At 38.5% G+C, this 14,818-nt stretch overlaps 1 protein-coding gene across 1 annotated transcript in view; it reads right to left on the bottom strand.

Moving 5' to 3' along the window:
- Mcm9 (minichromosome maintenance 9 homologous recombination repair factor) overlaps nt 1-14,818 on the bottom strand; it is a 70,729-nt gene that overhangs the window by 25,149 nt on the left and 30,762 nt on the right. Inside the window, exon 8 of the mRNA XM_041653601.1 lies at nt 4,131-4,305. Coding sequence (XP_041509535.1) covers nt 4,131-4,305 — 175 coding nt within the window. The remainder of the gene's footprint in view (nt 1-4,130; nt 4,306-14,818) is intronic.

Raw genomic sequence — 14,818 nt, 5'->3', positions numbered from 1 at the left:
GATAGGAAAACTGTGGTACATTTACATAATGGTGTACTACACAGCAGAAAAAAATAATGACATCTTGAATTTTGCAGGAAAATGGATGGAACTAGAAAACATTATTTTGAGTGAGGTAACCCAGACACAGAAAGACAATTATCACATGTACTCACTCATAGGTGGTTTTTAAACATAAAGCAAAGAACGCCAGCCTACAAACCACAATCCCAGAGAATTTAGACAACAATATGGACACTAAGAGAGATTTACATAGATATAATCTACATGGGAAATAGAAAGTATAAAAAGGCAAGATCTCCTGAGTAAATTGGGAGCATGGGGACCTTGGGGGAGGGGAGAGGCAGGGAGGGGAGTAGATTAAAATGTAGAGTTCAATAAATATCAATAAAAAAGAAAGCCCTCCCAAAAGAAAAGCATAAAAAAGAGTAAAAAACAAAACAAAACCAACCAAACAAAAAGAATGTAAAAACAGAAACAACAACAACAAAAGAAGATCTTGAAAGGAAGGGTAATAGCATTCATTTACAGAGACTGAAGATCTTGGAAGGAAGGGCAGTGGCATTCATTTACAGAGACTAAAAGAAGACAGGCCTGCCCCACAAGGTCCAAAACCTATTAGGTTGCCACCGATGCCAGCTGTCTTTGAGACAGGAACTTTTATTCTCTACAATGATCATTTTGACTTTTCCATAGTATAGCTTGCCTGAGGATCAGAGTGCAATGCTACACCACTAGTTAGCCATAGAGGCCAGGCAGTGGTGTCACACACCTTTAATCCTAGGACTCTAGAACAGAGATAGACAGAGGGCTGTGAGTTCAAGGCCACCCTGGGCTATGCCAGATTAAATCTGTCTAAAAGAGAAACAGAGTTTATACAAAGGTGATCCCAGCATTTAATCCCAGCAATGGGGAGGTGGAGACAGGAGTGATATGGCTGGGCAGAGAGAGGAAAACAAGGAGACAAGAGCTCATTGCAGTCTGAGGATTCAGTCTGAGATGCAGTCTGAAGATTCATAGAGATAGGATCGCACCTTTGGTCTGAGCATTGGTAGAGGTAAGAACTCTCTACTGGCTGGCTGTTCTGCTTCTCTTATCTTCCAGCATTAACCCCTATATATGACTCCAAGTTTTTATAATTAAGAACAATTAGAATTTGTGCCACATTGCATGTCAACACGTGAATCCTTCTATCCAAGAAAATAGACTGGAAAAGTTACTAAATTCAGAGAATATAGTAATTTCAGCTTTGTTATCATAATGAAATTACAATTATCTTCACTGAATCTATAAAGAAAAAGAATCCTTTTCAATATAGAGTAATCTAATGTACAAAACTGATATAATTGCATACTATGCAATGCTAGGAACTGAATCTTTAATATAAATGCTAACACTAAAATAGTATAAAGTCTTTATGAATCTAGGAATAGTTATGTGGGACAGAATGCCAATAATATCAACACAAGAAGAGTGAATATAACCCAATTTCGCTGTAATAAGTAGAGAACATGATCCTTGAATTATCACTCTTTGAATGTGTAAATTACAATATTTAATTTTTTAAATGATTATTTTATGCATATGAGTGTTTGCCTGCATGTTTGTCTTTGTACCACCTGCGTGTCTGATACCTTAGAGGCCTGATAGAAAAGGGCTTTGGATACCTTGGGACTGGAGTTACAAACAGTTATGAGCCACCACATGGGTGCTATGAATCAAAACTGGGTTATCTGGAAGAGCAACCAATGCTCTTAACCACCGAGCTACCTCTCCAAATCCCTACAATACTTTTTAAATGAAATAAATATCCTAAATGGCTTTGCAAAGTAAAGATTCTTAAAAAATTTAAAAAGAACAGAAGGTAAAATACCACAATTATGTGGTGAGTGCATCCATTCAAGGAAGTATTAACACTGGATAGAAGGTCAAGAAGAAGCAGAAGCACATGGGAAGTTTACTTTAAAACAAAATACAAATGTTTTGTGTAATGCCCATCCTCATGTGTCCAGGGCATGACAATCCACACAGAAAGACCCAGTGAACAATTCATTAAATGTTCAAGCTTCTGCTTAGGCGAACAGTATAATTAATGCACATTATGTATCTACTAGATGGTTTACAGAAGAAACAACGAAAAGCTGCCCAGAAGTAGCAACAACAGTTTCTACTACTCTAAGGTGAGTCCCTTTCTTCTCCTCAGACAAGGAAATCCAATTTGAAAATTATTCTTCAAAATATTTCCTTTGGGAGACGTTATTTCATTTACAATAGAGCAACCGTGGGTTAGTCTCCCAGTGTCCCAGATACCGCTATTTCCTTCAAGCTCTTCTTACGTGATATATTCTATGCATGTTTACTAACGAAGCCCAAAGAGAAGCTGTGAACTATGTTCACACATTGACACTAGCTAAGAAGAGGAAGAAAAACCTCAGCAGCAATCTGACAGAGTCATTTGGGGGCAAATGCTTAAGCTCCCTTGTTTTTAGGAATAAGAATTACTGTGGTATAATTTACACAACACTAAAATGCCATCCCTTTAAGGTGTCTTTCTGTAGTCATTTGTCTTCCCTAACCTACAGCAAACACTGACTGGATCTCTCCACAGTTTGCCTTTTCTAGAATTTTATGTACAGATGGGCTCATGTCCCCATAAGCTGCTATAAACCATGTTTGTACAGGTCCTTTTTTGCATATGGATATCAAAGTGTTCTAGCATATTATTTCATTTACATAAGTTTCTTTTAAAATGAATTTTAAGTTAGTATATAAAGTCATGGGCTCCATTATTTTCAAACATGTATCAATTACACTTTGCTCTATATGTGTCCTTCCTCACTGCCCTGCCATGCCCCTCCTGCTGGTCCATCCTCCCTCTAAAGAGTCCTCTCCGCTCTCATGTCACACGTTTTCCATTGCCCTCCTTTCCCTCCTTCCTGCTCTGGTAAGATTTCTTCCTCCCTTTCCACATAACTGAAAACATGTGGGGTTTGACTTTGAGTCTAGTTTAGTCTGCTTAACACATGATTTACAGGTCTATTCATTTTCCTAATTCATTCTCTGTTATGGCTAAATAAACCTCCATTTTGCATATATAGCACATTTTCTTCATTCATTCATTGTTGACTTCCACTTCCAAAGACTGTGAGTGGGGCGGCAATAAATACTGTATGTGACTTTTTAAAGTACATACCCAAGAAAGGTACAGCTGGGTCATATGCTTCTCCATATTTATCCTTTTCACACTTGTTTTGGTAAGCCTAGCTTCTGTGCCTTTCTTTCTTTGTAAAATTTAAAATCAGCTTATTAACTTATATAAAGATAAACTCCTAGTTAGAATTCTGACTGGGACAGCCTGGAGCCTACAGACTGGTTGGGAGAATTTACATCCTAACAACATTACCTGTCTCCCCGGTCTTCTACATCTTTACAGTTTTCAGGTATCATCTTAGAAGATATTTCACTAGATTTATCTCTATTATACTCCATGAATCTTTCAAAATCTAATAATCAATATGCCCTGAGTACATACACAATTTTTATGAAAAGAAGTAGAGTCCTGTGTTGAAAGAGAGGTGCCGAGTCAGTTAATGTGGTGGTTTGAATGGGACTGCTCCATGAGCCAGTTTAGTAGACTGTTTAGGAAGGATTAGGAGGTGTGGCCTTGATTGAGGACATGTGTCACTGGGGAAGGCTCTGAGGTTTCAAAAGGCCACCTCCAGGTCCAGTCTTGCTCTCTTTCTGCCTGCTGCCTGAGGAACAGGATGTAAGCTCATAGCTACTGTGCCTGCGCCATGCCTGTCTGCCTTGCACTACACTTCCCACCACGACAGACTCTGGAAGGATAAGCAAGCCTCGGTTAAATGCTGCACTGGTCATGGTGTCTGTAACACAGAAAAAGTATACTTAGAAAGTCTACTTCTATACTTTATTTTTAACCTTACTTTTTCTCAATAATTCACTTTTTATTTCCATATTCACTTCTATATTCTAATAAGAAAAACCTTGTAATCAGAGAGTGATAACTGATAACCATAACCCCTGAGTGTACCAAAAGATTCCCATTTTCCTTGATTTTATACTGAATAGTCTCTCTACTTCCATAGACTTTAAAGAACAGAAATGCTTACCCAGCCTTAGCGACGCTTATGGTTTGCTGCTCCATTGCTTCATGGATACTGGTTCTGTCATGCTCTTTGAGGCTATTAAATTCGTCAATACAGCAAAGGCCAGCATCTGCAAGCACCAAGGCCCCAGCCTCCAAATTCCATTCTCCTGAGTCTTTTACAGCTGTCACTGTGAGACCTGAGGAAACAAGGAAGCTATGTTAACTTTTATTTGCAAAAGTGTCTCTCATAACTACGAAAGGGAAAGGACAGTTAAGGCTTTCATCTGCACTCAGAACGGACAGCACCGGGATGCCAAGCCAGGTGTAGATGCCAGAAGACCTCACAAGGGCTGTGTTCTGCAAAAAATCCAGTCTGGTAGCCAGTATTCTGTGGAAACTAGAAGTCTCTAAAATCTTCTCGATGTACTTATGAGTGCCCTGACTATGCAACTCTGATCTTTAGAGGGTACCCAACGTATTCATGCTCTTAAAGAGGTGGATCAGTGACAGCAGTTGTTAACACCGATGGAAATGGTAAGCATGTTTCCAGTCACAATACTGGGGAAGCAACAGGTCCTTCTATGCATTGCTGGATTCTGACTTTATTGTCTCATTAGGTAATAAAGGAAAGTGGTTTAAAATGACTTTGGAATCAGCTAAACTTGATTTGAATCCTCTGTCACTCTGGCTACTAGATTGACATATATATGTCCTCAGTTTGTTTATCTGTAAAAGAGGACAACAACAGAAAACAGTTTAGATATGTAAGGGAATACAGGGAAAGTTATTTAAAGGGAATATGACACAACTCAACTTCAAATGGATCAAAGAGCTCAACATAAAAACCTAATAGAAGAGAAAATGGGGAAGAGCCTTGAGCTCACTGGCACAAGAGAAGACATTCTCAACAGAGCAACAATAGCACAGACACTAAGAAAAAAAATCAATAAATAAGACCACAAGAAATCGAAAAGCTTCGTAAGGCAAAGAACACTGCCATTTGGATAAAGTAATAACGTAGAGAATGGGAAAAGACTTTTTAGCAACTCCATATCCAATAGAGGACTAATATCCAAAATATATAAAGAACTCAAGAAACTAGACAGTTAAAAATGGGGTGCAGATCTAAACAGAATTCTCAAAGCTACAGAGAAACCCTGCCTCAAAACTCACCCCCAAAAGTATATATGAACATGTGCACCATAGGGTAAGTTCAACTGATCTACCTATCTATAGATATAGATGAATGATTATAATTCTGTACAACCATGTGCACCACAGGGGAGTTCAATCGATCTACCTTCCTACCTGCCTATCTATATATAAATAGAGATGAACGATCATAATTCTTAGACATACACAATTCTCAGGAATTTTCTAGAATTAAAACTGAAAACAATTAAAAATTCTATCAAACAGAAGACTAAACAAATTGTAGTATACTATGGTAACATTTAAGGCAGTCACTAAAAAGAAACCTTAAAAGTCAGTTAAGAAGGCAGTAATGAGAAAAATAGAAGAAGGAAGGTGACATTAGGTAGAAAACAAAGAGGAAATGCCATAAATATATCCTACCTTATCGGTACTCATACTAAGTATCAACTGTTTAAATACATACCAATGTAAAGTTTGAGGTTGGTAGATCCTATATACGAGACATATTTTAGACTTAAAAGCATGAATAAGTTAAAAGAGAAAGGACAGAAAATATTTCATTTAAATAGTACCCGAATGAGGCTTGGAACAGTCATGTTAATACTAGACAGTATTTGAGTGCGGTCTTACAAATGTCATTTTGAGAACATCATTTACAAAGAAGAAAATAATCACACTAGAGTCCCCATTTCTTAGCATTTAGAGTAGGAACTGGGATTTATCAAAGAAAGCATACAAAGGTATTTTATGCAATGCAGAAGTAATTAAAATCCTTCCCAATCTTGTGACTCTTAGGAGCACAGGAGGTCTCCTTAGGTGTTCCTTGAAATCGGAGGCAAACAGTTAACACGTAAGATGCATATTTTGTTTTTAAAAACATTATTAATTTGTTGAATTCCAGATATGCAAGGAAAGCAATTTCCATTTTTAGAGACAAAGGGGAATGGGCTGTTTTTAATGCTGAGAACACTGTATAAATAATAAGTATTTAGCAGACTAAGTGCTTATATGGATGGCGCTACTTTTACACTTTGAAAATTTAATGCTAGAACAGGAAGGCAGAAGACAACAATGAGCAAAGGGAGAACTCCAACTCATCCTGTGTTTGTTTGTTTGTTTTTAAAGGACTCTTGTATTTACCAGTCAGCAAGCTAATATCAAAGCATGTGTTTAAATGTATAATGCTTAAATATTGTGCTGGCCAAGGATTAATCTTATGGTGTAATAATGGTTATTATATTCTCTATCTCCTCTGTGGTACTTCAACCCTGCTTTCTTTGTGAAATTGGTTCCTAAGGACATTTCCTTCCCCTTTGGCTCCTCCCACATAGCACCTTTAATCAGCATATACTATGTAGTCTTTTATAAAATATATAAAAGGCAGTGAAAGGAAGCCTACACTTGAAAAATTTGTCCTTTGCAGAACAAAATTGAGGTTGTTCAATGAAGTATTTGGCAATTTCAACAAATTAACAAATGATAACAAGGACACTCATCTTCCTCTTGTTTCCAGCCTAAGGTAACAGTGGGTAAAATTTATTGTACAGAGAACCAGTGACACACTTTAGAGAAAACCTCTTAAAAATATGAAAAGGGGCACTAGCAGAAGAAGCTTCTGGTAAACCAGCTATGACAGCTGAGTGAACAACTGAGCAGTGAAGATTAGAACTGTCACAGCAGGGGTGTCACTCCTGCAATGAGAGCTCGACTCCTCCACAGTAAAGCATGCATGCCTAATGGAAACGATTTCTCAAACAGTTATGGGCATACAATAATGAGAAACATCTATGCAAAAATGCCTAAAACTTTGAGGGTCACACACACACACACACACACACACACACACACACACACACACATTTTAAAACAAATGGAAGCTCTGAGCTGGTGAATGTGTTCCAAATAGTACTACTGCTCAAACCTCAATTCTTAAGAGATATATCTCACCAGAAAGAATAAACATAAGTTGGTTTCATCCAGATATTGCAGGGATGGTTCAACAGGAGTACATAGATAAATGCAATCTACCACACATAAAGAGACAAACCACATGATCATTAGATACAAAAAAGGCCTTTGACAAAATCCAGTATCCCTTCATGATAAAAGTGCTAGAGAAACTAGAGATACAAGGGACATTCCTCAATATAATAAAGATGATTTACATAAAGCCCATAGCCAACGTTATCCTATACAAAGAGAAATTCAGAGCATTTCTGCTAAAATCAGGAAGAACAAGGATGCCCACTCTTTCCACACTTGTTCAATATAGTCAGTACTTGAAGTCTTAACTGGTGCAGTAAGATCCCTGAAGGAGGTAAAAGGGATTCAAATAGGAAAGGAAGAAGGCAAAGCACCCTTGTGTACAGGTGATATGACTGTATACATAAATGACCCTAAAAACCCCACAAGGAAGCTTTTATAGCTGACAAATACCTTCAGCAAAGTAGCAAGAAAACAGTAGTTTTCTTATATATGAATGACAAATTGACTGAGGGAGAAATCAAGACAAAGAAAATCTTGTGATAACTCTAACTCTAAAGGCTGGTATGATAAAAAAAAAAAAAAAACCCAAAACTTCAAGTCACTGAAAAAAGAAATTAAAAAAGATATCAGAAGAAGGAACAATCTCCCTACAGACTTAATGCAATCCTCATGAAAGCTTCAACACATTCTTCATAGGAACTGAAAACACAATACTCAACTTAATATGAAAACATAAAAAAACAAAGGTAACTAAAACAATCATGAATAAGAACTTCTGGGGGTATCACCATCCTGCTGTGGGACAATGGTCATCATCTTGTCAATTATATTTTAAATAAACGCTGATTGGCCAGTAGCCAAGGCAGGACAATAAGACAGGAAGTAGAGGCGAGTCAATGAGAACAGAAGAATTCTGGGAAGAAGGAAGTTTCTTCTGTAGTCTGGGCCCAGCCATGGAAGAAGCAAGATGTGACTGCCCTACCAAATGAATAAGGTACTGAGCCATATGGCTAACATAGACAAGAATAATGGGGTGATATAAGTTATAAGACTTAATAAGAAACCTGAGATAATGGGCCAATGAATTTATGATTAATGTAGACCTCTGTGTGATTTCTTTGGGACTTAACAACTGCGGGAACCAGGCAGGACAGAAAACTCAGTCAACACCACCTCAGATCTCCTGTTGTATAACAGAACAATTTTGCTAAAAACAGCACAATATTGGCATTAAAATAGGCACATTGATCAATGAATTGAATTGAATCAATTGAAGAACCAGACAATTCCACAACTGATTTTTGACAAAGAAGTGAAAAAGATACATTGCAGCAAAGACAGTATCTTCTTCAACAAATGGTGCTGATCAAACTGGATAGCTGCATGTAGAATAAGATAAAGAGATTCGTGTCTATCACTTGCACAAAATCCAAGTCCGAACGAATCAAGGACTTCAACATAATACCAGTTACCATGAATACAACAGGAAGTGGTGAGTAGGCCTGAACTCATTGGCACAAGAAATGACTTTCTTTTTTTTTAATTTTTATTTATTTTTTATTTTTTCTATTTTGAATAACTGATTTGCCTGAATGATTATCTGCATACCTTATGTGTGCAGATGACTTTCTTTACAGATCATAAAAAGCACAGGCACCAATATCAACAATTACTATGTGGCACCTTATGAAAGTAAACAGTTTCTGCAGAGCAAATGATACCATTCTCCAAGCAAAGCAGCAGCCTACAGAATGTGAAAAAAGAATCCCAATTATAGAGGGTGAGTATACATAGAACATATAAAGAACCAAAAATCCTGAGCATCAAGAAAACAAGTCAATAAAAATTGGGTAGAGAACTAAATAGTTTTCTCAAAAGATGAAACACAAATAGCTAAGAAACACTTTGAAAAATGTTTGACAATCTTAGCCATCAGGAAAATACAAATCAAAACTTTGAGATTTCATCTTATACCAGTCAGAGTGGCCAAAATCAGTAATAAAACAAATGATAGCACATCCTAACAAAGATGTGGGAAAGGGGAATGCTAACTCATTGCTGATGAAAGTGCAACTGCCACAGCCTCTGCGGAAATCAGGGTGGTAGTTCCTCAGGAAGCTGGGAATAGATCTACCTGAAGATTTAGCTACACTGCTATTGGCCACATACCTAAAGGACTCTACATCCTATGACAGAGACACTTGTTCATAATAGCTACAGATTGGAAATTGCCTAGATCTCCACCAACTTATGAAAGGACAATGAAAATGTGCATTTACATAATTGAATATTATTCAACTGTTAAGAAAAATGAAATTATAATATATGCACATAAAATGAGATTATAATAAATGCAACACAGGGAGTAATAGATATCTGTCTGTCCATCTACCTACCTACCTATCCATATGCATCTTTAGATAGATAGATAGATAGATAGATAGATAGATAGATATTACTTGATATAGATAGAGATTACTAGATAGGCTTGGCCAGCTTGGAATTCTATGTAGATCTGGTTGGCATTGCACTCATTGCCTGCCTTGGTCTTCTGTGTTGGGTGGGATTAACGCTGCATACCATCATGTTCAGCAGTGTTTGCCTCTTGAGACAACATATTGCTATGCAGCCCAGGATGCACTTGAAGTAGCCATCCTTCTGCCTCAGACTTCTGATTGCTGGGATTATAGGTATAAACTATCATGTCAGGGCCAAAATAGCTTCTTGAGATGATGAAAATACTCCATAGTTATGGTGATGCTTACATAACACAATCCTGAATATCTTTTAAAAGTGATTAAGCTGGAGAGATGGCTCAGTGGTTAAGAGCATTGCCTGCTCTTCCAAAGGTCCTGAGTTCAATTCCCGGCAACCACATGGTGGCTCACAACCATCTGTAATGAGGTCTGGTGCCCTCTTCTGGCCTGCAGACACACACAGACAGAATATTGTATACATAATAAATAAATAAACATTAAAAAAAAGTGATTAAGTTAGATACCTTAAATGAGGGAATATATTATGAGTTATATCTCAATTAAGCTATACTTTTAAAAAATACTGTGTAATCATACCAAAGGGTACTTGGGCAACATCTACCAATTAATAACTCATTACCTCATTTGTGAAACCCTTTCTAGTCTTTGCCTCTAAAAGGCCATGCATAAGAGGTCTCCAGCCTTGCAAAGCCTACTTGCTTAGTCTCTGCCAAATGTAACTCCATTTAATGTCATTTGTCTCTATAGCAACCAACTAGAAAAAGCTGCTTTGTTTAGCAGTGACTCTGTACAGCAGTGGGCTAGCCTAGAGATCTTTTAAGGCTCTGAGTCCTCCATTCATCACCCCTCCCCCATCCACCAGGGTCAGGTAAAGAGGAAAACCTGTGAGGAGTGAGAGAGGCAAAGAAATAAAAACTGAAGACACGCTGCAAGGTAGACTAAGTTCAAGGGTTAGAAAGATCCAATTTAAAAGAGGGTGAGGAAGGAATGATTAAGAAATTAGAAACAGAATATTTTTTAGAAAATTCCATTAATATACTGGCTAAAGCAATGTAATAACAATAAAACAAATTTCAACACTCACACAATACTACTGCTTTGGAAAGCGGAGGGCTCTCATTTATGGCTATCTAATGGGCGTTTCACAGTAGCTCACTACAAATAGGTATCAGATACAAAGCAGGCATCTTTAACAAATTTTTAGCAGAGTGGTGGACAGCCATGAATAGCAAACAGTAAAACTTTTGTTAATACTATGGAGCAGACAATGTGAAAAGGCACACTGTATGTAAAACTTGGGAAACGTAGGAAATTTTTTTTTAATATTTATTTATTTATTATGTATACAATATTCTGTGTGTATGCCTGAAGGCCAGAAGAGGGCGCCAGACCTCTTTACAGATGGTTGTGAGCCACCATGTGGTTGCTGGGAATTGAACTCAGGACCTTTGGAAGAGCAGGCAATGCTCTTAACCACTGAGCCATCTCTCCAGCCCAAAACGTAGGAAATTTAAAAGGCTGGTGAGCTGGCTCCTGGGGCAAAGGGCTGGCCATGCAAGCCCATCTACCTGAAACTGACCCCGAAACCCAGGCTGGAAGGGGAGAACCCACTCTGGTTGTCCTCCCATACATGAGCCATTTTGGTGTTCTCTCTCTCTCTCTCTCTCTCTCTCTCTCTCTCAAAGAGAAGATAATTACCTTTAAGCCAAACCAAAGAAAACAGAGGGGATAGGGTTTCCTAAGTTTGCATCAATTCTAAAACATGTAAGGACGCAGGGTAAGCTTTGTGGTTCTATCCTCTCCCCACTTTCAGAGCTGTCTCTTCAAAAACAGGCTGTCCATCTGAATGCCCTCCATGGGGAGAGTCTCTCAGTTTTCTCTTGGCTGGATCACGCCCCATCACCAGCACCTGCCTTAGCCATCCACATTCACAGAATTTTATTCTTCAGGGATTCGTTAATGAAGTCATTAACACCATTCTCACCAGCTTATGGGATTTTTCTTTTCCAGGAAGTTTTATGCCTCTCTATTTTTCGATACATAAAGAACACTTTCAATTTTTACCTGCAGTGGCGAAGACAGAGAGGTAACTATGACAGCAGTTTACATAGTTCGTTTCTAAGTACCAGCCAGCCCTTAACTGCTACCCTGGATGGCAATACCATATCCTCCTAGCCATTCTAGGGTACTGGGTTGTTCAAAAGGTAGCTACTTAATGTTCTTTACAAAGAGTAGAGAAAATTTCTTCTGTTCATTTTACTGTCACTGGTTAAAGTGGAACCTAAATCTTTCTCTTTTAATCATAATTTTCTGATCACATGAGCTACCTTTGCTACTAGATTATAAGGTCTTGATATGCATTATGTTTGACTATGTTAGCATTTCACACTGAAATTTAACATAATAAATGTTCTTTGTATATATGCAATAAATGAAAATTATTGAGATTTCAGTTAGAAATATCTGAAAACCCCAGCAAATCTGCACATTCTACAGTTTTCAGGGAAATAATGTTTAAAACAGTCACTAACTTTTACTACTCTGCTACTGTAAGAAAGGGGAGCCTTTATGCTAGTGAAGAGCACAATTCCACACACTCGGCCTGGGATCTAACTTGCCTACCATGTAGGAAAACCTGGACTCAATTTCTAGCACCACAAACAGCAAAAACATGCCAGAGAACAAACAAAAAGTAACAATCCATATGCGAGTTTTGTTTCTAAAGAGAGTAATAATACAAATAACCTTCAAAGGCAACACAGTGATTATGTAAAATAAGAAAAGAGAAACAAAAGCAAGATTAGGCCAGGTGGTGTTGGCACATGCCTTTAATCCCAGTACTCGGGAGGCAGACACAGGAGGATCTCAATGAGTTTGAAGCCAGTCTGGTCTACAGAGTGCATTCCAGGACAGGCTCTAAAAAGCTACAGAGAAACCCTGACTTGAAGAGAGAGAGAGAGAGAGAGAGAGAGAGAGAGAGAGAGAGAGAGAGAGAGAGAAAGCAAAGCAAGGTTAGGAGTATACAAACGGCTCAGCAAGAAAGGCTCCCGTATGTTGTCAACCTGGTGACATGAACCCCACCCCCAGAACCCAATATAGGTTGGAGAGCGCCTACTACACAAAGCTGTGCGTTTCCCCTAACACCCCAATAACACACTTTGAGGGGAGGGGTTCGAGATAGGGTTTCTCAGTGTAGCTTTGGCTGTCTTGGAACTCGATTTGTAGATCAGGCGGGCCTCAAACTCAGAGAGATCTGCTTGCCTCTGTCTTCCAAGTGTTGGGATTAGAGGTGTGCACTATCATAGACAAGCCTGATAATATAAATTTTAAACGTTAGTCTATTTTACCTTTTGCAGCAGACAGGACTGTTTCATTCCCAATTCCAAGAAAATTTCATTTTATTCTACTGAGTTTAACTTATTTTTCATTGGTCTCTGGGTAACCTCAATTGTTTTAGTCTTAGAAGCCCTTTGTAGAGGAGTTTTGGATCCATGGAAACACTGCTTATCTATTCAAATGTCAAGATACATGCTCAACAATAGATTCCTCCATTGAAGAATAGCTATGCACACCGTGATCCCACGTCAGCACATCATCTTCCCTATTGCATTTCGTGGCTCATAAAGTACTTGGAAACTGATGAATATTGGGACTAAAGATGCTTAAATACTCAAGCAACCGCCATTTACTATGAGAAAAAAAGTTATCATAGTTTCACTATTTTTGTTTGTTTTTTAGGGCTAGTAAAACAAAATACCACAGGCTAGCTTAAACACAGTACTGGAGGCTACCCTTTCTAAGACGGACAGCTTTGGTTTGTTTCTTCTGTGAATGCTGCTTTCTTGTTCTTTCCGCACAAGGCCTTTATGCACGTATCCTGTATCCCGTGTACTGTGTACTATTTATCAGCGGGCTGAAGTGCCTCACCCACCACAGTGGTACTGAGGCAGAAGCAACTGTGACTGAACTGGTAGAGTCCCCTTGGCTGCCCAGTCTACTGACAAAAAGTGCTTCTCAGACCACTTTCATTTCCTTAAACAAACGTGGATGGGCCTGTTCCAACAGAATTTTCAAAGACAAAGATAGCTCGTCATCTAAGTCTGAACATGTCCAGTGAACGACTAACCAAAATCCTGCAAACTACGAGAAAACTTCAACTGCCCATTAATACTAAGAAGCAATTTCCACTCTAAATTTAATAAAGTTCAGTAGTTTCATTCATAAGGGAAAAAAAGACCCTAATAGTTTATGAGTAACACCTTTACTTAGTAAAAGGAAACAGTGTGAAAGCTTCCGTTACCCCGCCCACCATAGTAGCCAAGTAGCATAAACAAGCAACATTTCCCCAGTTGGGCCTCAAAATGGTTCACAGGCAGGCTTCACAAGCACCTAAGGGCTCCTGAGAATTTGTGGTGCTGCAATTTTTAATCTAGGAATGGTTGGCATAAATTTCCTGAAGACCAAATGACATGGTATACCTCATCTTTTCTCCTATCTTAAACTATTATAATAAATTTGTTGTCCTTTGCTCTCCTGACACCACTTCTTTTTTTCTAACTTCTTGCTCGGGTTCCCCAAATGGCAGAAACCTGACTTTAACTAATCGCACCTTTCCCTTTTTATCTCCTCTTTCATTGTAGGTCTTTTCAGATAGGAAGAAATTCAAGGTGCAGCTGAAGATCATAGATTTAGATTTTTTTTATGGGTCTCCCTCGTGTGTGTGTGCGTGTGTGTGTGTGTGTGTGTGAAATTACCCCGCCTTCATTTTGCATCTATTTAACTGCACTGTCGTACCAAAACGTCGGTAAGTGCCTTACGAACTTGACTTCCAAAATGGCTTGCTTCTTTCGAGCTGACACGAGTCTATGAGATGCAATTTATTTCCATCGCAACCAGTCCTTCTTCCTACTCCCTACCATCATCACAAAAAAGAGAGAGCCGGGTTTGACGGGTGCAAAGAATTGCATCTTATCCGCTCAATTCAGCAGAGCCTGCAGAGTCGTGGCACTGATAGACGAACGTTAAAGGAGGGCAGGGGAGGAGAAGCCCGAGAGCCCAAAACGCCCAAGCT

This window comes from Microtus oregoni, unplaced genomic scaffold, assembly GCF_018167655.1.
Source record: "Microtus oregoni isolate MIOR12 unplaced genomic scaffold, Mior012 000006F_ref0000085, whole genome shotgun sequence".
NCBI classification, from domain to species: Eukaryota; Metazoa; Chordata; class Mammalia; order Rodentia; family Cricetidae; genus Microtus; species Microtus oregoni.
Note: the sequence above shows the minus strand (reverse complement) of the source record. Positions and strands in the feature narration are given on the sequence as shown.